Source organism: Dasypus novemcinctus, chromosome 5, assembly GCF_030445035.2.
Source record: "Dasypus novemcinctus isolate mDasNov1 chromosome 5, mDasNov1.1.hap2, whole genome shotgun sequence".
Taxonomy (NCBI): Eukaryota; Metazoa; Chordata; class Mammalia; order Cingulata; family Dasypodidae; genus Dasypus; species Dasypus novemcinctus.
The window spans coordinates 132,428,798-132,453,320 of NC_080677.1; the positions used below are offsets into that span (position 1 = coordinate 132,428,798).

The window sequence follows — 24,523 nt, forward strand, 5'->3', positions numbered from 1 at the left end:
GGTTTAGGAAGGCTGGCAAGGGCAGATTCTTCTGACAGAAAAACTCCAGGGAAAAGAAGCAGTAAGTCCCACTTTGTTTAGCACCCACTGCATTTGGGGAAGATGAGCTTACACGCCTCTCCCATCATTACCAAGTTCTGGGACCTGAAACAAGTCACTTGCCTTCTGGGTCAGAGACAAGCAACTGCTTTGCAGGGTTGCTGAGGGGCAAATCTGACACTGTGTTTGCAGAATTGAACATGAACTCCTACTAAGTATTGGGCCCAAGGCTAAATGCCATGGGAGATGGCAGCAAGGGCTGATACCTTGGCTCCCTTGAGTAACATATTTTATAGGGGTAAACAAGATATTCATACATGTACAGAAGAGGCCAACCCTCTGAATAATCCAGAGTAGACTGGGTGGCAGACTCTGAGGTAATGGGATTTCTAGAAGAACAATGGTCCTGCCATAGTCTTGGGGAAAATGGGAGGTGCCCCCAACAGAAATAATCCAGCTTCTAATGGAGAACAAACACCAACATGGGAGATGGACAGAGCTCACGGACAGTAACAGATTTGTCTCTCCAGCCCCAATCAGTCCCTATTCCCTGCATTATCATGATTTCCCTCTGTTGACTCTTCCTCAGCCTATAAACATGCTCAAGTCTCTCCTATCTTAAAACAAATACATCAAAAATGTCCATTAACCGTAATCCATCTACTTGCTACCAGAAAACCTTTATTTATCAGGATGCTCAACTATGCTCCAGGAAGAAATAAAGCCTAATTCTCAGCAGTTGACAGTGCAAAGGTCTCATCTCTTGTTCACCTCCCAGTGTAACACAAGGACGGTGGCTCTCCTCAGCTGCCTTCCTCCCGTGGGTACACAGGGCTGCATCTTCATCACTTCCACGTTCTTTGCTCGCAGGAATGCAGACACAGAGGAGCAAAGAACTCATAGCCACTCTTAACTATCTTTGGCAAGATGTGACTTCGTTTGGGAATTCAATCATGTGATTCCCAACCCAAGTGGAAGGGAGGATGGGGAGGTGGAGAGGGGTGCATGGCCATTTGAGGAGACCTAAGTTTCTGCCACAACCCCTCTCACCTTCCCATCTGAACCAAACTCTTTGAAGAATGTCCAGTGTCTCCAGTTCCTTAGCTCCAACTCAATCCTTAGCCCACTCATGCAGCTTCTTTCCTTTCTAGGCTATTGGAATTTCTCTCTTAAAATTCACCAATGACTTGTTACATCCAAAGTCTGGCAGCGCCTCCATGGTGTACTGACTCAGGCTGACCATTTCCTCCTCTTGAGGCCCTCTTCCTGGTTTCTGTGACCCTACATGCCCGCTCAGTCTCCTGCAAGGATTCACTTTCCTCTGCTCGCCCTTCACATGTCAGTGATGCACCATTTTCTGTCCCAGCCTCTCTTGGCTCCCTCTTCCTAGTCTGAGGGTGATGCCATACAAAGCTAGAATTGCTGCCTGTATTTGCTGATGAACCCCAGATCTCCAAAGGTAGCTCAGACTAGGCTTTGAACTCCTGACCCCCCTTGGATATCTGCAGGCACCTAAGACCAACAAACATGGGACAGGATGGGACAATGTTTGGCCTGTCTCATTCGTCCTTCTTCAGTCTCCCTGTCAGTTAATGACCAAGGATAAAAGAGACAGAAGGCACATTCCAGTGGGAAGGTGGCACAACTAAAGTTAAAACAGAGTAAGGCAAGGGAGAAAGCCATTGAGAGATTGGCCAGGTGGGGAGAGGTAACATTTGCACAGGGAGAAGGGCTGAACGGCAGGGTAAGGAGCTGGGCCTTGATCTTGTCAGCATGGCAGTGACATGACAAAAGGGACCGTATTAAACATGATGCAGTGTGAGCTTGACAGCTCTGCAATCTCAGCTCTAATGACCACTTATGGCCCTCCCGGCCTCTCATCTCCACCCAGCGGCAAGCTGCCTCCTGCAGAAGCAAGGGCATTGGTTCTGCCCCAGGAAACCAAAGGGAAAGACCCATTTTCCTGGTGGGAGGTCAGGTCTACCCTAATTTCTTTAAGATCGCAGGGAGCTAGGTTAGTGCTATTTTTCGGGTTGCTCAGTCATTTTGATACTTATCCTTATACTAAATGCAATGCAACCCTAGCCCTGTTTCCTGAAACCTGAGTGGAGGAACTAAGGCGAACGCTATGCTGTCCAGCACTTCCTGAGGTTTCATCCTTAGTGCCATGAGCTGCCCCCCCCCCACCTGCCAAAAAGCCCCTCAGGCCCAGGGAGCAGGCCCTGCCTCCGAGACTCCCTTTCTATCACAGTCCTCCACCTCAAACGATCTGTGCTGATGGCAGGGCAGGCGCTGTCACCCCTTAGTTCACAAGTCCCATGGAGACCATGTGACTCAGATGCCCTCGCTCCCCCCACTATAAAAGAGGGGATGGGGTCTGCTGCTCTGCCAGGACTGGCTAAGGGGGGTTGGCAGCAGCCAGATGGCCTCGATTCCAACTTTCTTTCCCTCTCTGAGGAGAGGAAATCTGAATTATGTGGAGACTTTTAAGTACACTTCCCTTTGCTGTCAATTCTCACTGAAAATACTCTGGTGATGAAAAGATCCCGGTCTAAAACTTCACTTACAAAATTCAGTTTCCCATCCGTTAAACTTCCCTGTGGAAGGTTACTGTGACGGGACACTGAAATTGCCCATTTTTATAATCTACATAACAGCACCCGGGATAAATGATTTATCTTGCTCAATTCCTCACATTATCCTGGCATGATAACTTGACTTCATTCCTATATGACTCTAGACCCTTGCATTCCTGACCCTGGCCTGTTAACCTGATGTTGACAATGACATTGTGCAGCTTGATTAGGGGCCTTTCCAATACTGATGGACAATTCACTCAATAATGACTTGGAGTGGTCTATTGTGTGCAGCGCCTACATGGCCATTGGAAAAGCTCCAGGAATTATAATAAACAGCAGTTTCAGACTCAATTTCAACTCCTTTTTCTGTGACACTGCATGAATAGCAGCACAATAGAGTACCCTACAGAATACCCAGCCCACACCAAATTCTTCTCCTAAAAAGAACATAAAGATGCCAGCATCATTTCTCACACAAGCTCAGCACGAAGGTGAGGAAGCAGCCGGGCTGCAAGTCTGAGGTCTTTGTTCTTCTAACTTCACTTGTGGCAAGTGAGAGCATTTATCAAAACCCAGTTCCTCTTACTTGGGGCTTTGCAGGAAGACTCTAACCCAAAGGAGGAACTGTAGAGCAAACAATAGTGAAAGGGAGATTGGGAGGGGGTAACGTGGAGGTAGAAAGTGAGGCCCAAACAAAATTCCCTCTAGATCTATACATAGGAACAAAAGCTGTGTTTATTCCATTTTAAAAAGGGGTCAGACAGCCAAGGGCAAAGAGCAAACCCAGATGCTGGGGCAAGTCATGTGAGGGAGTAAAGGCTGGAGTGTTTGAACAAATTACTGTTCTAAAAAGAACAACTCCACGGGTGGCAACCCAACCTGGCTCTGCCCCTTTAGAAAAGGGAGTTGCGGATAACTTGCTCACCAGGCAACTAGTGCGTTTCAAGAAAAAGAAATCAAAGCTTTCCACGCTCGCTGGGCATCTGGTGACAGTGGGGCTGACTTCTGCCTAGGGGACTCCCCTCTCATTGAGCCCTCAAGGCCCAGCTTAAGAGTCATCTTTTCCCAAGACACCTTCCCTGACAAATCTGGCCCACAATGAGCTCATCTTTCTTCTCCATTTAAGGTTGTGTTTTTCAATTAGCACATTGATTGTTTGAAGAAGATGGTCTAGTTGAAAAGACAAGACATGATACATTCCTTGCAGGAAGGCCTGTGTCTTTTATTTCTTCTAATCACTAAGTTTCACTCAGCATTGAGAGTCAAAAAGCACAGGTTAATTGTTGAATCCTGTGGCAAGTCACTCTGCAAAGTGAATCACTACTCATTGACTTTTTCGAAACCAGATTTTTCTTAGATTTGCTCAAAGTGAGAGTTAGTCGGAGTGCGATTTCCTTCTTCCAGTGCAGGCTGTGAGGCTACAATTAAGTGTTGCTGCCCACAAAGCCTCATGAGGTTACAGCCTCCATTTTCCCAGACAATTTCCTCTAGAGCAGAGCCTGAGATGAGGGTTAAGATGTAAGATCAGAACGAGGTGAGGCAGGAGAAGATGCAATGGGAGGAGTTACCATGCTGGCTACTGATGCATGACAAGGCACAGAGAGAAAAAGTGGGAGTTCAGGAGGTATGCTCACTTGGCTTCTAGGACTTCTCCAGAGGGTTAAAGAAAGAAAATGTACTTAGAATAGCCCAGGCAGAAAAGGGAAGCTAAACTCCTCTAAACTCTAAGTTATATAACCCAGCCCCCTGACAGTCACTCAGGAGGCCAGATTTCCTACCGTAAATTATAGGACATCCTAAAGGTAAGGGAATACAGCTTGTAATGGTCCTACCAAAAACCCATTAGCCATAGTAAGGCTTAAGGGAATCGGAAGTAAGTCTTCATCAAGAAAGTTTGGGACCCCTGGTCTTCAAGATCTTTCTAAAGAGACCAGTGATGCCGCAGTCGAGTGGCAGGAGTCGGTCTTCACCATACTGATAGCAGGAGGCATGTTTCAGGATCTCAGGTCTCAGGCCACGAGGAGGTAGAGCAAGACAGTAGCCCAGGTCTACCCTCTCCTTGGTCAATCACCAAACCTCAGGGGTGGGTCAAAGCAGAAGACTCTGATGGATTGAAATGATGCCTACCACGGATGAGGAAGGCAGGGATTATAGCAGCATGAAACTTAGCTGAGAGGCTCGGGAAAGGCATCTGGCCAGGAATGGGTAACTCCAGGTAGCAATTCTTTCCTCACCAATCTCCAGACCCACAGTTCTAGGGTCTGTGGGCTCCTTCCAAGATGGTGCCCAGTGATCCTGCCTCCTGGAGTTAGAAGGAGCGACTTGCTTCTAGTGAACAGAACGTGGCAAAAATGATGGTAGGTCATAAAAAAAGACTGACTTCTGCTTGTTGGTACTCTTTTTGTCCTCTTGTTTGGTTGCTCTGATGTCAGGAGATGCTCTCTGGTAAAACCTTTTTTGTTCCATGGACCACTTTGTCAGTCAAGTAAAAATCACAGACCCCTTACCAAGTCCATACTATATATTATTTAATAAGTGCATCATACACCACACCAACACGCCCCCACAAGAATGTGCTTTTTGAATTTCAGTTCAAGCTCCACAGACCTCTTGTTAAGAACCCCTGCTCTATGGAGACGTCCATGAGGTATGAAACAGGCCTCTGGCCATTGGCCTGTGAGGATCTGAATCCTTCCAACAACCATACAAGTGAGCTAGGTAGTGGGTCTTCAAGCCTTAAGATGAGATAGCACAGCTTTGGGAAAGATCCAGGACCAGAGGACCCAGCTAAGCTGTACCTAGATTCCTGATCCACTGAAACTATGAGACAGTGAATGTTGTTTCACTCCACAAAGTTTTGGGGTAATTTGTTGTGCAGCTATAGTTAACTAATACACAGGCTCTCTGCATTATGATTCAAGAAGCAGTTTCCTTAATATTTCTATCACTGAGAAGACAGTGAAGGGATAAAATAAAAGGGCATTTTAGGCTTTATCACAGTGAGAGAGTGTAGATTTTGCAATGTCTATGTGGATTCTAAATATTTCATCTTTTGTTCATGGAAGACTCAACCCGGAAATTTGAAAAATGAAGAAAAATAGATTAAGGTCTTCAAGCCCAATAATGTAAAAGTAAAATTCATATTGTACAAAAATATACCTGATATGCTTTTTATGTCATATCCAGTTTATATTCTTCCCCAGATGTGCTTTGCTCCACCTGCCCCCACAGGCCCCATCTGCCCACTCAGCAAAGAGCCCTGGCAACCCACTTGCCTAATTCCAGATTTGCCATCTGTGTCAGCCTATCATTTTGAGGGCCAGCCTCAGCACAGCCTCAACTGTGTCTACCAGGCTTGTGCTGCTGCAGTCCCCAGCACCCAGGTCCATTCAGCTGGGCCCAGAGAGGCTCTGACTTCCTCGGTGATGGTCCAGAGAAGGTGGGTGTGATGGTTAGGTTACTGTGTCAACTTGGCCAGGTAATTGTACCCAGTTGTTTGGTCAAGCAAGCACTGGGCTAACTGTAATACAAGGGCATTTATGGACTTTAGCTACCATTGACTTTACTGCAGTGGTAAATCACAGATAGCTAGTTATAATTATATCAGTCAGCTCCCTTGCCATCAACAAGAGTGATGCTTAACCCAATCAGTTGAATGCCTGAAAAGGGGAAGTGATTCCAGCATTGAGAGAATTTCGCAGTTCATCTTTGGACAGCCAACATCTCCCAGAACTGGTCAAGAACCTTCACTGGACTTTCATTGCAGCCCCTGGTTGCAGCCTGCCTGCGGAACCTGGACTTGTGCATTCCCACGGCTGCGTGAGAGACTCTTATAGAATCGCGTACTATTGACAGATATCTTCTGTTGATTCTGTTTCCCTAGAGAACTCTGACTAATACAGTGGGCCCTCTAGCCTAGCGGTAAGGGGAAGTTCACGCCCTGTGGAGTGAATTTTGACCAATGAGAGAACAAGAGATGGAAAAGGTCTGACAAATTCTTCACTTTCACTCTACTCCCAATTCACGGACTGTTCTGAGGCACAGTTGCCCATAAGACTTCTCTGGAGACATCGTGTGTGATTGCATTTTCTCATGAAACTGTTGCTAGTAATATACCATGGTCTTTCCTTCATTTTCCTTCATTAGCTTTTCTTGCTATCACTCCTGCTGCCTGGGGTTGCATCCCTGCCTCCCACCACCAGCACTAAAGCATTAACATGCAAGCTGGCCTCAGGGTCTGTCTTTTAGGAAACCTGGGCTGATGCTCCAGGTCAGCTGTTGCTTCCTCTGCACATGGACAAAGCCAGCCTTGCATATAAGCTCTCCTGCTACTTTGTTCAGAACCTGCAGGTATGGGGTTGTATGATACCAACTCTGAGGGCAAAGAGGGCATTTCAGTCCTACAGAAAATTACAGGTGGGTCACATGTTATATGTAAAGGTCAAAACAAAATCCAAGAGGGCATAGAGCAGGTATGGGCCAAAAGCATAAGTTAGCAGCAGATGTCTAAATGGACTAGCAAGTTAACCGGGATGGATGGGCACCAAGGTGCCCTCACCACAAGGGTCTGGGAACTCATACTTGGGAGCATGAGAAAAAATGTCAGGAATCAGGACAACGGAAGTAAGAGTGACTAAGAGACTTGGGTAGCCACCAAAACCAGATCAAAGAATAAGATCAGAGTGATGTTGCCAGCCTACTGAAGACCTTACTGTTTCTCTGCAAGGAAATAAGCTGGCCCTGGAGTAGGCCCTGGAGTGAGCCTAAGCCCACAGGTAAGGGTTAGCCAGGTACACCTTCTGGCATAGGGGAGGGGATCAAGAAGCCAATCCAGTAAGACAGCATGACCAAGAAAACCAACTTGGTTGGTATGCCAGTCTCCATACAAAGTCCTTGCTTTTGTCCACTCCATGGCCAATTTTTATAGTTGGGTGGGTTGGGTGGGGAGGAAGTAAGAAGTGGCTGGGAAGTAGATGTGGCTCAACTGTCTGCCTACCATACAGGAGGTCCAGGGTTCGATACCCAGGGCCTCTTGACCCGTGTGGTGAGCTGGCCCATGTGCAGTGCTGCCACGTGCAAGGAGTGCTGTGCCACACAGGGGTGCCCCCATGTAGGGTGCCCCATGTGCGAGGAGTTTGCCCCGCAAGGAGAGCCAACCCATGTGAAAAAAGCGCGGCTGCCCAGGAGTGGCACCGCACACACGGAGAGCTGATGCAGCAAGAAGATGCAACAAAAAAAGCGACACAGTTTCCCGATGCCACTTGCATGAACGCAAGCAGACGCAGAAGAACACATAGCGAATTGACACTGAGCAGACAATGGGGGGATGGGAGAGAAATAAATGAATACATTTTTAAAAAGCTAAAAAGAAAAAAAGAAGTGGCTAAGAAGCTACAAGGTAAACTTTCCTTCTCTAACGGCGAAGCTTCTGTCGCTAGGATCCCTACTGGGACCGCAGCAGGTTGCCCTCATCGTCAGAGCAGGAGCAGAGGCTGTCAAACCGCATGGCCCTGCGGTTTGGTCTTGGTCAGGCTGGTCCGTCTGTTCAGGGAGGAAATGCCAGACAGGGGAGGGAGGCCCACGGGGAGCTGAAACACACAAAAAACCAAAACAGGAAGTCCTGCTACTGGTGTGAAGCCTCCTGAATGAGGTGGCTGAAGAAAACACTAACGGGAACTGCTTGGAGTAAAAATCATCTTCCGGGACAAGAAAGGTGTCAAGGGTGGATTCCCCTTCCCAGGAGCCCGCATTCTCCTCCTTCCGAGGCCGTCAGATATGTCTTTTCAGAACTTTTCACCCCTTCAGTGATTTACACTTGATTCATATTTGATTCTCTTCCAGACCTGGTCTTGGCTGATTTCTGAGGACAGGTGAGTCAGAGCAGCGGCAGCCAGATGCTCATTCACACCTGTCTGCAGATATCCTACCCAAGAAGGTGAGTTTGCCTGAGGCAGCCCAGGAAACTCAAGACTCCTGCCCGAGAGAGGAGTGCTGAGGTTCCTTCTGGTGACGGCGGTAACTCTCTGCTAGCCACAGACTAAGTCTTGGAGCCCATACCATCGAGGAGGGAAAGCAAAGCATCCCATAATTTTCACAAGAACCATAGGCTAACTCTAAGAGAGCTGGTGAGTGTTAGAAAGGCCAATGTCAGCCTGTAATGCACCAGGATGGCCATACCAGTTGAAAATACTGAAATCCTTCTATATCCAGTCAGTAAATAGTCACTGCTCAGAGATCTCCAAGTGTCCCTTCTGGGACATCTAACAACCCCACTATCCACTTGGAACGGTTACCCAAAAAAGGGTAACACCCAGAACAAAAGGGAACCTCTAGTGCTATGGCCCGAATCCCATTCTGTTCCCAATGGTCAGATGCTTGGGCCTTAGTGGATTTTAATATTTTGAATATCATCCTGAGTTGGACAGCCATTCAGGGGTGTGAGGCATAGGATGGAAACTTGATTTGCTTCAAAGTCTTAAGATGAGTTCACAGTGTTTCAACTCATTTCACAAGCCAGTCAGCCGACACTGAGCTTCAGGATAGCCAGGGTATCCTCTCATCTCCTAAAGGAGCCCTGGCTTTTCTTTGGGACATCATTTGCTCATGGGAACTCAAAGGAAAAGAAAAAGGAAGCAAGACCCAAGATACAAAACAGTCTCTATTAAAGCGTCTTATTCTTTGTCCTATACTAGGAATTATAGGAGAATAACCTTTAAGTATCCAAAATCCTTGTAATGTGGATGGCGAGATTCATGTATGATGAATACTCTTGTGGTGGGCTGAATAATGACCTCCAAAGAGACTCAGATCCTAATCCCTGAAACCTGTGAAATGTTAGTTTCTAGGGCAAAAGGGACTTTGCAGATGTAAATTAAGGATTTTGTGATGGGGAGATTATTCTTGATTATCTGCATGGGTCCTAGGTGTAATTACAAGTGTCTGGATGAGATGTGGCACAGAGAAATAGGCAGCAATGTGATCACTGAAGCAAGGTACTACTCTAGTGGTACTGAAGATGGAGGAAGGGACTGGAAGCTAAGGAATGTAAGAAATGCAGCTCCTGAAGCTGGAAAAGGCAAAACAAAGGATTGTCTTCTAGAGCCTCTGGACTGAATGCAGCCCTGCCACACCTTGATTTTGTCCCATGATTTCAGACTTCTGATCTCCAGAACTGTGAGAGAATAAATGTGTGTTTTTTTAAGCCACCAGGTTTTGTGGTAATTTGTTATAGCAGCCAGAGGAAACTAATACACTCCTTAAACAACATAGGGTAAATAGAAGTATGCTATGAGCTGTGTGGCCAAGACAATGAGACTGAGCATACACTTTTCCTCCAGACTCTCCTGCCCAGGCAAATGGTTTGATTATTCATTACAGAAATTTCTCAAAAGACCCTTCTCTTCAATGAGAAGTATCAGACAGTTTGTGTCCTAAGACTATTTGAAACCCCACCTGAAAATCCTCTCCTTATTGTGGTTGAGAGTACAAATGCAAGACAGTCCTTCTGTTAGCTAGAGCAGATGTACATCACTAATGCAGGGTGATGGGAATATGGAGAAACATGGGAAAACTACAATTGGTGGGACCTATAGACTATGGTTAACAGCAATACTATAATGTTCTTACATTAATACCAAGCTATACTGTGTTGATAATGAAGGTGTATGGAAAAAGTGTGCCAAATATATGCTATGGACCATAATTGGTGGTAATAGTCTGATGATACTATCTCATAATTTGTAACAAATGTTCCACGAGGGTGTGGAGTTGTATGGGAAATCTACACATCTGTATGCTTGTTTTGCAAGTTCACAATGCCTATAACAAATATACATTTAAAAAAAAAATAGGGGAAGCGGACTTGGCTCAACAGATAGAGCATCCGCCTACCACATGGGAGGTCCACGGTTCAAACTCCGGGCCTCCTTGACCCATGTGGAGCTGGCCCATGCGCAGGTAAGGAGTGCTGTGCCACGCAGGAGTGTCTCCCGTGTAGGGGAGCCCCACGCACAAAGAGTGCACCCCATAAGGAGAGCCGCCCAGCATGAAAGAAAGTCCAGCCTACCTAGGAGTGGCACCGCACACATGGAGAATTGATGCAGCAAGATTATGCAACAAAAAGAGACACGGATTCCCAGGCTGCTGACAAGAATAAAAGCAGACACAGAAGAACACACAGTGAATGGACACAGAGCAGACAACTGTGGAGGAGGGGGGGAGGGGCAGGGAGAGAAATTTTTTAAAAAATCTTAAAAAAAAAAAAAGTATGGGTTGGGGGAAAAATACACCAAATGTAAGATAAGGAATATAGTTGGTAGTAATATTTTGACAATGCTCTTGCATAGTTTGCAACAAATGTTTCACACCATTGCAAAGAGTTGGTAGAGGGGTGATGTATGAGACCCCTGTATGATGTTATGTATGTTTATTTTGTAAGTTTGCAATCTTTACTATACACTTATTGTTTATGTGTGTTCATGTGTGAATGATATATGTCAATTAAAAAAATCCTTTCCTTGCTGTTTCCACTAATCCTTTTTGTTGTATCATGATTCTTACTCAATCCTAATCAAGTCCCCACATTGAAAGGCCCACCTTAAACCAAACGTCCAGTTCTCAGTACCTACTCTCTCTGAGACACTGCCAAAACTCTGCCAAGTGGTGGCCTCCCTTGTTGCGGTAAGCAATAAACTCAGCTCTGTCATATTAACAGGTAGCTGTAAGAGGGTCGATTGCCCTGGAATGTCTTGGCCACCCAGAGAGCCTGGTGAGCTGATCACCTCCAACCCCTAGCACTAAGCATTTCAAAACCTGAGCCGCAGGGGTTCCAACAAATGTTGGATATTTTATCTTGATAACTTCATATTTTCTAACACAACCATAGGGCCTATAACTTAAGATTCAAGCTTTTCTATAGGCTTACAGTCTCATGTGCTGTATGAAAATTAAGACAAGGCACAATTAAATCATCTGCCCCAATTGTTGTTTACAAAAATAATACCCTCCTCTGTTCCTTACCTCAGGCTCCAATCTGTCTCATTTCTACTACTGTAAGAACATAGAAAATAATCTAATAACATATGTAATTTTTACCATATCTTCATTCTATTGATGTTATTATATATTTTATCTTTTTCTTTAACTTGGAAATCACTATTTTTACTTTAAATTTTTGGTATTTTAAAACGAAAATTTATATCATTACTATAAATTAAGTGCTTCCTGTTTTTTCCCAGGTCTGCCCATGCTTTCAACACCCTCACCCCAAAAACTAAACACAATTAAGTTGAGGCAAAGATGGTGGGAGTGGTGGAGGAGGGTGATTAGGAATTACGTCACTCACTACCTTCCCTCCTGAACTCTGTTCCAAAGTTAGAGAGCTGTGTGGACAGCCCAGTATTCATCTACTCATGTTCAAAATTATACTGTGTCAGGTAGCAGATGTAGCTTAGTGGTTGAGCACCTGCTTTCCACATACAAGGTCCCAGGTTCAATCCCCAGTGCTTCTTAAAAAAACCCAACAACCTAAAACACCGAAATTGTACTGTAGTTGAAAAATAGTAAGAAGAAACTTTTTGTATATATCAATGTCCAAGTCATCTTTTCTAAAAGTTCCCATATTTCCATTGAGTTATTATTTTTATTGGTTTATAATATCTTAGTACCTTAGGGATGCTAGTCCTGAATCAATTCATCAAGTACTTCCCCCCGCCCCCAATTTGGCATATGTTTTTTATCTTTATACCTTTGTGTTTTGTTTTGCTTTTTGTTTGGAATGGGGAGGTTGTCCAAAAGTGTTTATCTTTATGGAGTCAATTTTATTTAGTCTTTTTCTTTATTGTTTCTGAATTTTTAATCATGCTTATATGACCCATCAAAACCTCTTGGTCAGTACAGGCATTGTTTTGTATTAAGGAGAAGCATTAACTGAAATTTTTAAAGATTTGAGTGCTTTCTATGTGCCAGGCACTGTTTTAGACACTGGGAAAATATCCATGAACAAAGTCTCTCTCCTCAGAGAGCTTATACTCTAATAAGAGAAGGTAGAGCCAAGTCAACCAGTAACTATTTAGTATTTCACATGGAGAAAAAGCAGTATAAATGAGGAGGGGGTTGCTACTATTTTATATAGGATATTAAAGGAAGGCCCCTAATAAGGGGAATTGTTCAGGAACTCTTTTGAAGAGGTGTCCAGAGCAACAAGGGTAGAGGTGGGGGGTAGGGTTATTTTCCTAACACACAATAAAGCTTCTATATGTGTTCTTTATATTTCTCTTTCCCACTGTCTTATGTAGCACAATAACTGGAATTCAATATTTGGTCTCAGTCATCCAAAACTCTCTCAAATTCTCCTTAACTCAAACCCAACCTTCTAGAATCTTCCCTTTCATTTCTCCCTCAGAAAGTTTTCTGCCCTTTCTAATGTAAATTCATCCAGCTCTTCTCTACCCACCTCAATAAGACCAAAGCTCTGAGACCCAAGCCTGCAAACTTCCAGAGAATATTTCCATTACATTTATATACATATTTTTCCTTTGTACTTTTTAGAAAGCCCTGACACCTCAAGATTAAGATATTCAACCTCTTTTTTTTTGACATTTAAAAAAACATAATAAGCTTTGTTTCACATGGAAATTATTTTGATGTAAAGAATGACCAAGGAACCACATTTATTTATTTTCCCTAAATGGCTAACTAGTTGTCATTTAAATATATTCTTAAAATCCATTTCAGAGTCTTAGCATTGGGGTTATAAGTAGATTCTGGAATTAGACTACCTGAGTTCAAATCTTGGTTCCACCACTTAGTAGTACTGTGTGGCCTTTGCTAATGACAATCTTTCTGAGCCTTAGAACCTACTTTGGAAAAAATGGTAAAAACACTACTTCATGGAGTTATTATGAAAGAGAATTATTACATATAATGCATATAGAATGCACACAGTAGGGCGATTATGGTTATTAACAATGAGTAGGGAGCAAAGTTCAGGAACGTATGAAATTAAATCATTCTTGTGGTCTTGCCACAAGACTGTACAAGATTATTTTTACTTTCTAAAAAATTGTGATCTTACTATTTGCAGTTCATGAACGTACACTTGCTTTTCTTTCCTTATCTCTAATGGCAAGAGAGTGCTAAACCAAATTGTAAAAAAAATCTCTAAAGACAAAGATTCATTGTATTGGAAGTTGCTTAAGACTACTTGTGATACTGGCGCAGGGTTGGCAAATATTTTCTGGGAAGAGTCAGATAAATATTTTAGATATTTTGTGAGCTATATGGTCTCTTTCACTATTATTCAGTTCTGCTGTTTACAGTAGACAAAATAAGCGAATGGGCATGGCTTCGTTTCAATAAAACTACACTTACAAAAACAGGTGGCAGGCTAGATTTGTTCTGTAGGCTGTAGTTTGTGGACCATTATAATTAGAGGAAGAGGCAAAAAAAGTGGGCTATTGTTTTGGTTGATCCTGATCATCAAAGGCATGTAAATTTGCTGGAAGGAGTATAGAGAAAGACCTTAGAAACCCCCAAGATATGTTTTGTAATAAGCTTCCATTGTATAATACTACCACTGGACCAGAATAAAAATGAGTGAGAGACTACAGGAACTCAATACAACCAGGACCACCGAGGGATAAGACTCCTCTGAAATAAAGGTTTGGTTCTCTTCACTGGGCAAAGAACACCGGCCACCTCAGGTACTTTCTGGTCCCAAGACCAGTTACAGAATCTAGAACTGTAGCTTCTAGAACTACAGAATCTTATTCTTGGGGTATCTGAAAGTTGATACGCCACCTTTTCCTTTTTAAAATGATAATGGATATACTTTCTTTCTTCCCTCTTTTTTCTTCCTTAATAATAAGAGTGTTTCTCAAGTTTTAGTATATATCAGTACCACCTGGAGAGTTAGGACTTTAGATTCTTGGGCCCCACAAAGCTTATGGATCTGATTCAGTTGGGTTTAAATGGGACCCTGAAGGTACATTTTAACAAGCATCCCTGTAGATATGAAAGCAAGTTGTCCTCAGACTATACATCAAAAAAGATTGCTCTGTGGTATGTATTGGAAGTAGTTAAATATCGCATTTAAGCCGTAAGGGACAAGATAGGAAGAGAGGATCCAGACAGAACTTGAGGAGAAATGGACACCACTTTGAGACTGAGGAGTGTGGAAACAGCAACAGTGGACCAGGGCAACATCCTTCTGAGATGTCACGGTTGGACAGGAAGCTGCGTCGTCTCCCATCGGGGAAGCAGAGTGCACACTTAGAACTATAATAGGGTAGTAGGATCAAGTCAGATGAGGGCAACTTTGTAAAAATAGGAAGGCCACGTGGGAACCTGCTGGACAGGGAAGGAGGAGAATGCTACAGAAGCCTGTTGAACTGCCTGGAATGGCCTCTTCTCTGGAAACTTCCTGCCCGAGTCCCCAAGCGTGGGTTCTTGGCAACTCTGTTTCTGGAGCTGCAGGATCTGTCCTCCTGGCCAGATCAGCTCAGGGATCCTAACTGGACCAATCAGACATCCTCTAATGAGTAATTAATAAAGGTAAGTGGTGAGGCAGAGACGAGGGATTCTGAGGTGCTCAAGGGAAAGGTGCATAAGCTCTTGCTGGGTAAGGCCAGAGCCAGCCTGCTTCCTTTCCTTCCTGAGTCCTGAACGTTTGGCTTCTCTTTGATTTCTATAAATACTCCCAAATCCTTCCAGGAAATTGCCTTCCTCATTGAAAAAAAAAAAAAGTGGGTGAAAATTAAAGGATGGGGACCAAATTTGGATTCAGAAAGAAGGCCAGAAGTACATCCCTTAATGACCTTTGTACAATTTGGATCTAAGTTTTCTAGCAGCCAGTGTAAACAGGGAGATCTGGGCTGTTCCAATAGTGTCCACTGTAGATAAAAACCATCGCATTGTTCAAACGTACAACTATTCTTGCTGCCAGGACTGGACAGGAAGTTTCTCCGGGGGGCCTAATGATCCATGTCTTCATTACATCCTACAGTGGATTTTGTGAGGCTGTTTCTTATGAGGATCCTCAACACAGGCGGAGGGGATTACTCTCAAGCTCAATTTTGTGAAATTGGTTCTAGGGCAGGGGGGAGCAATATCCAGTCTGGGAATGTTGATCCAAGAACAGATTTTCAAGCATGAGGAAAAGGAGATAGGCTGTATACCCTTCAAGCAAGCCACACACCAAGCAACTGAAATAGCAGATGGCAAGGGGCCCAAGACGATCCTCCCAGCCAAAGTGGTACCTGCAGTGCCAGTATTACGTGAACCACCTGAATACAGACCCACTTCACCGACAGAAGGACTGGGGTAGGTTTAGCAGTTTAGCTACCTTTGAGAAAAGCCAAGGAGCTGGGCTCTGTGGTTCAAGGACAACCAAAGGAGCAGTTGGGCACCAGGCTCACTCTGGTCTGAATATCCCACCCCAGAGAGCTTCTCTGAAGAAGGAGGTCTGGTGCCTGATCCCAGTGCCCTAGAGGGAGAGCCCTGCACGGGCAGGAGGGCGTGCCCTGCAGGGGCAGGAGGTCGCACACTGCCCCATAGCACATAGCGCCACGGTGGTGCTGTTAGCAGCTCCCTTGTATTACCGACATCAGAAAAAGTGATCCACAAATTCATGAGGCTCACACACCCACACTTCGGGTCCAGAGGAAAGGTCTGGCGTACAGACTTTGGCTGGTCTGCGCAGAACCCTTCATTGAAGAAGGCCCCAGTTTTAGATTCCTGGAACAGAAGGTGACCGAGGAGGATATACACAATAGAGTGTAACCAGGGGACACGGGATGTGGGTTGTGGAGCCTCTATCCTGCAGCGAGGCCTTCAGGAGCAGCACTGAGGTAGACCAGAGGTTTCGCCATCTCTGCTTCTGGGCCGCAGACCTTGTCCCCAAGCCCCTTGCAGATCCCCTGGGAGTAGACAGGTCTTCGACTCTCCTGGGGTCATCAGGCCCACTCTGAGAGTGCAGACCCAGCTCCTCAGCCTGTCTCTCGAGCTCAGCCACAGCACGCAGGAGAAAGAGAGGTGCTGACTCGGCTACTTCATCTGCCTTCCTCAGCCTCTGGCATTTTTGAGAAAGGTCCTAGGGATCCGCTCAAGCGTGTGCATGTGCCCAAGCCCGGGGGGGAGGTTCCTCCAGTGCAGAGAGCAGACCCCCAGTGGAAGGGCCCCTGACCAGCTTGGCCCCGGGGTTTGCCCCGACATGGCTGAGATGCCCAATGCAGACAATCTGCAAAGTAGTTGGGCCCAACTCAGAATCAGCCCTCCCACCCACCCCCATGTCTGCTCTGACTCCCCCCTACCCCGAAGTCCCAGAGCTGTGCTGAGGAACTTCAGCTCTGCCTGTCACCTACAACCTTCACACTCAGCGATAAGCAGATGCCCTTCTCTGCTCACTTTCTCCACATTGCCTCGCAGCCCCTCTGCTATATTCCAACTCCCCCCTTCCAGGACAGGGGTTCTCAGCCTTCCCCCAGGCCTCCTTGTTGGCTGCGACTTCTCTTCCTGCTAAGCCCCTGCCACCTCCTCTCATGAGTATGTTACTGTCTCAAAGCCCTGGCCTGGGCTCTTGACATTTTTTTCAAGTACTCATTTTTAGTTACCAATAAATGAATATAATCTCAAAAAATGTGAATGCATTAAACAAAGCAAAAGCCTCCATTGCCCCATCACATCCAATCCTAGTTTTTTACTCAGAGATACAGAGGTTTCTACAGACAGTCTGATGGACATCCTTCTTTAAAAATAAGTTATATATATGTTCTAAATTATTATGTGTGTATATTTTCTTCCCCATAAATGGTTCCCTTACATTCCCTTCTATTTAATTATCTATCAGTCTGTAAGTCTTTTTTAAGTGGCTTAAAAGAAAACATGGGGGAAGCAGATGTGGCTCAAGTGACAGAACTTCCACCTACCATATGGGAGGACCTGGGTTTGATCCCTGGGGCCTCCTGGTGGAGAAGAAGAGAAAGCGTGCCTGCACGGCAAGCCAGTGCCCACGCAAGTCCCTGCATGGTAAGCCACTACCCCATACAAGTGAGTCACACAGCAAGATGATGAGGCATCAAAAGAAAGACAAGGGGAGAGTCAAGGTGAAGTGCAGCAGAAACCAGGAACTGAGGTGGTGCAATTGACAGGGAACCTCTCTCCGCATCAGAGGTCTCCAGGATCAAATCTTGGTGAATCCTAGAGGAGAGGAAATGAGAAGAGAAGACAACATAGACAGCAAAAACAGCAGGGCGGGGGAAGCGAATGTGGCTCAACTGATTGGGCTCCTGTCTACCATATGGGAGGCCCTGGGTTCGCTTTCCAGGTCCTCCTTGTGAAGGCAAGCTGACTCATGCCCGCAGAGAGCTGATGACCCACGCCCGTGGAGAGCTGGTGCAGCAAGATGACACAACAAAGGGAAACAAGCAAACACAGAAGAACATGCAGCAAATGGACACAGAGAGCAGACAGCAAAGAAGTGACGAAAGAGGGGGAGTGATAAAGAAAAATAAATCTTAAAAAAAAAAAACCCAGCAGGGCTGGAGGAGGGGAAGGGGGGGGGGCGGGAAACAAATAAATAAATAAATCTTAAAAAGAAAAAAGAAAACATGATTGAAGAGGGATGAAATCTAAGAGCCATAAATAATAAGTAATCACTAAAACGGTTAATATTTTAGGAAACTGGTAGGATTTCAAGAGGAGATCTTTGTTGGGCTCAGGTTCTGAAAGAATAGCTCATGTCTGAAGCAGAGCAGCAGGCAGAAGCAAACCTGGAAGATGAATGTGACAAAAGGCGGGACTGAGCTGAGGGTCAATCTCTGGAAACATAGACAGGCTCCTTTTCACCTCCAACACCTGACAGCTCAGCAGCCCAGGCTGACCCTGAACCCACTGGTGTCCTCCTCCTCCACGCTGGACACTGTCGGGCTCTGTGCAGCTGCTGGCGGGATGGTCATTTAGAGACGGACGAGGGCCGAGGAGGAGGCAGGTGATGGTACCAGAGACTAAACGCCTTCCCCAACTGTGGCCAGCTCACAAAATGCCATGCCTCCTTCAAGCACCCATCAGGTGCTGAACCTGTCCTAATTTTGCACAGCCCTCCACTATGGCAACAACCTCATCATATCCATTAAAACTTCTGTTTCCACCCACCCCTCCCCAATTTGGGGCTCCTTGAAGGTGGAAATCCTGTCTTTTCATCCACCAGTTCCCAACATATGCCTAAGCGACTCTGTGGGGGCCCAGGCCACCCCCCAAGTCCTCGGTACATAGCCGCCTGCGTGACCTAGACATAAGTTAAAAGTTTTTTTGTTTTTTAAAGATTTATTTTTTATTTTTTTCTCTCCCCTCCCCCTCCCCCCTCATTCACTGTGTGTTCTTCTGTGATTGCTTCTATCCTTATCAGCAGCTCCAGGAATCTGTGTTTCTTTTTGTTGCATCATCTTGTTGTGTCAGCTCTCTGTGTGTGTGGTGCCATTCTTGGGCAGGCTGCACTTTCTTTCGCACTGGGCGGCTCACCTTACGGGGTGCACTCCTTGCGCGTGGGGCTCCCCTACGTGGGGGATACCCCTGCGTGGCAGGGCACTCCTTGAGCACATCAGCACTGAGCATGGGCCAGTTCCACATGGGTCAGGGAAGCCCGGGATTTGAACCGCAGACCTCCCATGTGGTAGGCGGACGCCCTCTCCATTGGGCCACGTCTGCTTCCCATAAGTTAAAGGTTAACAACCCACCCCCCAAGGGGAGAGAATGCATAAATGGTATCATAAACTATGATCTTTCTAAAACAGTAAACATCTTAGGTAAATATCCTTCTTACAAATGTAGTGAAAACATCACCAGATCCCACGTTCTGTTCTCATACCCTTTGGAATGTGCTTGTTCTGAAACCCCTTATATAGCACCCCTCATTTTCTCATCTCCTTGCAGAGCACTATCTTCATTCTCTGAACCGCCACCTTCTGAGAGCCTCTCCTGTAAGTCCCACTAAATCTTATGCCTGACTAAATGCCAGTTATGTTCTTTGGTCTCACAGCCTCACCAACTTGTGCCATTCAGGAGTTGAGTTGCAATAGACTGGCACGTGCAATATTTCAATAACGTCATGTTTCCGACAAGGTAAATCTGTGAAAAGGTCTTCCTTCTCTTCCACAAATACTGCTTGTGTTACATAGAACTCTTATGCAACTTTTTCACCTGGGCAGGCTTCTACATCCATTTTCATGGTCTTTGCCAGTACAATCAAGATCAGGGTGGGCCACTGCACAGTGGGATTTAATCTAATCCCCAGACTCCTGTAGGCACAGCCCTGGGCCTCACGCTATTTTGGGACTGCCCTCCTAACACCATAAACTGCCGTTGGGAGATGGTGGCCAGCTTCCCTTGCTGCCCAGGGGAAATTATACAAGGAATATTAGAGAGTGGGTTAGGGAATTGTTCCGCAAACTTGGGCACAGCATTGTGGTCAATGGCCAATAGAGAGTACGATGAAGATCGACTAATTTGACTAAAGGCCCCTTTCCAGCCTTCTCTTCAATGATTAATAGATTTGAATTGCATGCAAAGCCTGCAAGCTTTTTCTTCTCTGTACAAATAAACTTTGAGTCCTAATCTCTAAAATTGGTTATGCAACGTAAATGGGGAAAAGAATGGCTTCATATTAGGGCAAAAAGCACACAGCCTTAAAGAAAAGCATGTTAATCCTATAGCCCTGTAGGGGCACAGAAAGAATAAGGAGGCTTCCCCTCATCTCCATAGACACAAGTATCTTCATTTGTTTTATGTAGAAAGAAAGAGGAGGAAGATTTTTTGAGTCTTATTCACACAGATAATAATGAGACACCAACCCATGCCGAGCCTTCAAAGTGGTGCTGAAAGAGCACCCAACAGAGACTCAGACCCGGGCTCTTCTCCCATTGTTGCCACTTGCTGGATGGGACGGTCTTGAGCAAGCCCCTTAATTTCTCCCACCTTCAGTTTACCTGTTGACAGATGCTTGCTTTTGGAGCCTGTGAATGGTAGAACTTGGAGCATCACCCATACTCCGCTTGACTTTCTAGCAGATGTCTGAACTCCACTGTGAATCAGCTTGAGTGCCTTAACTGATTCCAAAACCACGTGAAAAATATTTTAGCCAAATTAGTCAAGTGGCTAATTTTGTCCCTGGAGCCTGGAGACCCAGAGAGCCATAGCTCAGCTGGTTGGAGGGTGTCAGCTACTCCTAGGACTGAGTTTCCTTTTCCTAAAATTTCAGGTATGCAGCACATCACTGCCTGGCCAAGGGTGGTTCAGTAAAGTGGTCAAGGCCCCTTCCTGCTTGATTATCTCTGGCTTCTAAATTAATGGCACACTGTAATTGCTTATTTATTAAATTCCTGATCCTTAGTGGAAGGAATTCCTGGGGATCCCAGAACCTCTGCCACCACCAAGGTCAGGAACTGGCCTGCAGGGCTAACTAAGCTTCAGCTGCTTATGACGTATACCTCTCCAGGCCCCCCAAACCCAGGGTGCTATAGGGAGTCCAAACTGAGAAAGGACTTGCTTTAGTTTCCTTGACTGCTCAAGCCAATGACATGCAATGGCTCAGTTTAAACAATGGGAATTTATTTGCTCATGGTTTTGAGGCAAAGAACATCTATGGCAGTTTGAATTTGGTGGATCCCCAGAAGAGAAAGATTATGTTTTTAAACTTATCTATTCCTATGGATATGATACCCTTTGATTGCATTAAATTTGGTTGAGGGTCCTTTGATTAGATTACTTGATAAACTCACTTTAGGGCTTTAGATTGAACCACATCAGTAAAGCATGACTCAGGTTGAGTCTCTGCCCTCTTGCTGGGTCTGATAGAAACCCAAAGAGGGACAGAGAGAGACACAGGAAAAGGAAGCCACCATTTTTTATCCTGCAATGTAAGAGAAGACTAGAGGATCACTTAAGCATGAAGCCCAGAAAGTTGGGTCCATGGGGAGTAGCTCTAGAAGAGATGGTAAGTCTGGAGGGCAAGGCTGAGACTTTGGCAGATATTGGCAGCCACCTTGTTTTGCCATATACCTGGACAACAGAATCAACAGTACTGACTTTGATGAGAAAGCAACTCTTACGGTGCCTTGGTTTGGACTTGGCAAGGCCTTAGAACTGTAAGTTTCTACTCCAAATCAATACCCTTTATAAAAGCCAACCCATTTCCGGTACTTTGCGTTGGCCGCCCTTGGACAAACTAAAACAACACCCAAATCAAGGTGAAGCTTTCTCCCCAAAGATGCACATTCTGGCTGGCTGCTGGCCATCCTTGGTCTTTATCTTGTCTCATGGCAAGACACACAGCAACGTCTCCTGGTCTTTCTCTTCTCTTTTGGGTTCTATTGACGATCAGCTTCTGGCTGCTCCCTCTGTGGCTTTCTCTCTCTTATAAAGGACTCCAGTAATAGAATTGAGACCATCCTCATTGGTCTGGGCCACACCTTAACTGAAGTAACCTCATCAGAAGATCCTACTTACACTGGGTTCATACCCCCAGGAGTGGATTAGGTTAAGAATGTGTTTTTCTGGGGTTCATGCAGCTCTAAATCACCTCAAGACTCTAAGATCAGATCTCTGCCTGGCTAAGACAGCTCCCTAAGTACGCTTCCTGTAGGGTTTCCCAGATACTGTTTGTCTTCTCCTTTCTACTTTCCCTGGTCTTAACAGGCTTACCACCCTACACCTACAACTCTTCCACGTCTCCACATGGTGATTAGAATTTTGGGTCTTGGCCTTTCTTATATAACCTAGTTCTGTTGTAACCAACACATGGTCATAAGGCCATCTTTAAAATACACTCTAGTATAGGTCTGGTCTGATGTTTCCTCATCTTGGAGGTGGTAAAGAGAATTACAGGATACCTGCCAAGGAATTAGGAATGCTCTCAGGAGTAGGGTAGCATTAGTACTAGATCACACTGCTCCCCATCAGGCTTTAAATATGGAGTTCCTAACTACACCCAGCCCAGTAATATCTGCCATGAGGACTACCTCTAATACAACAATCATATGGCATTTGAAGGTTGTGTATTTATAGTTGGATTCATGAGTAGGCAGAGAAGTCACCCAAGGGGAATGGATTTAGAGGGACTAGAAACCCCACATCACCAAAAAAAAGAAAAAAGAGCCCCTCCCTCTAACCACAACTATTCTTGAGATTTAGTCCTTCTGGGTGGATATTGCCCTAACTGGGTGCGTTGTATTGAATGCAGATACAACTTGCAATGAAAGGAATACTAAACCAAATGTGCATAAGGGCAAATTTGTTTTCCAAATCACCATCTTCCCTAATAGGAATATTCTAAGTCCAGAAAGTCTAAGGAACTTCTAAGAAACATTCTAAGTCTGAGAAAGAATTGGAAAGACCAGGGAGATGCACTAAAACACAGGAAAGGAGATAAACTCCATTTACTTTACAGTTTTGCCTTGTATATGGCATATTATGATCAACAGTGCTCAACTGAGAATATTTTATCCTCATATCACAAATAGTCATGGGCCTAAGAATCAACCTCTCTCTCTCTCTCTCTCAGCTGATAGAGTGACCATCTACCATATGGGAGGTCCAGGGTTCAAACCCAGGGCCTCCTGACTGGTGTGGTGAGATGGCTCATGTGCAGTGCTGACACGCACAAGGAGTGCCCTGCCACGCAGGGGTATCCCCTGAGTAGGGGCACCCCACGCGCAAGGAGTGAGCCCTGCAAGGACAGCCGCCCTGCACAAGAGAAAGCACAGCCTGCCCAGGAGTGGCGCTGCATACGTGGAGAGCTGATGCAGCAAGATGACACAACAAAAAGAGATACAGACTCCTGGTGCCGCTAAGAATACAAGAGGACATAGAAGAACACAGTGCAAGCAGACAATGGGGTGGGGGTGGGGGAGGGGAGAGAAGGAATTATTAAAAAAATCTTAAAAACAACAACAAAACTCTCTTAAACACCCACAGTTTCAACTGCTGTTCCTTTCTTCAGCAAATCAATTCTAGAGTCCATTTCCTGCTGCCCAGGCATAAATACGAAAGACCAAGATCTGTTAGAAACAGGTACACTCAAATCCCCCAAATACCACACCGCAAGGAGCAATCAAATATATTAAGCTGAGTAAAGGAAAGACTTGCCCTCTGACCCTGGGTATGGGCCTAACCTTGGCTTCATGCTCTATATTTTTCAGAAAAGTTTAGAGGCAAATGTTTCACTTGGTTGTCCTTACTAGGCATACTGTGAGTAGGTATATGTCAACAGTTAGCCCCACGGCTGGGTACCGGATGGGCTAGGCTTCTAACACATCAGTGTAAGAGGCAGAAACTGCCTGTGTCCTGGAGGGTTGTCCTCGGAGGAGACATACATTGACTCAGGCACCCACTGCCCGGCCAGGTTCGTGCCCCTGCAGGTATCGCTCTGGCAACGCGATGTAAGAAGGTCCCCAACAGCCCGGCACCCACCTGAAACCATAGCATCAAGGTCTTACTTTTTCTGGATCGGGAGAAAAACCGGATGCCTCCAGGCGAGGTAGATGGGTTGGAGTTTGGGGAAGAGTCTTTGGAGGAGGAGCGGAAGATGCCGCTGAAGCTCATGCGGCGCGGGGAGCGGGGCGGGGACTCCTGGTAGGAGAATGGGAACACTGTTTTGGGAGAGCCAGGGCTGGTCTTGGGCCTTGTGGGCGCAGATACAGGACTGGAGGGCCGGTGCTGGGGGCCTCTGGAGAAGAACCCCTTGGAGGGGCTGCCCGAGCCGAAGGGGCTGTCCACCTGCAGGGAAGACAAAGAGGGTGAGTCCTCTCAGACCGCCGGGCACTCGGACCTCTGCTCTGGGCTGGACCTTTCGTTATAGTACCTGCCCCTCCTGATGACCCCGACTCACCGAGCTGTCCCCCACAGCCCCCGGCCCG

The 24,523-nt window shown here is 45.7% G+C and overlaps 1 protein-coding gene across 6 annotated transcripts in view; it reads right to left on the bottom strand.

The window, feature by feature from the left end:
• Positions 1–24,523, bottom strand: part of PRKAG2 (protein kinase AMP-activated non-catalytic subunit gamma 2) — a 353,035-nt gene that overhangs the window by 222,652 nt on the left and 105,860 nt on the right. For all 6 annotated transcript variants that reach the window (XR_011648897.1, XM_004476298.5, XM_012518717.4 and 3 more), the window contains exon 3: positions 24,104–24,383. Coding sequence is in view for 5 of the 6 variants with exons in the window: in XM_004476298.5 (XP_004476355.1) it covers positions 24,104–24,383 (280 nt within the window). In the remaining variant the exon portion in view is untranslated. The remainder of the gene's footprint in view (positions 1–24,103; positions 24,384–24,523) is intronic.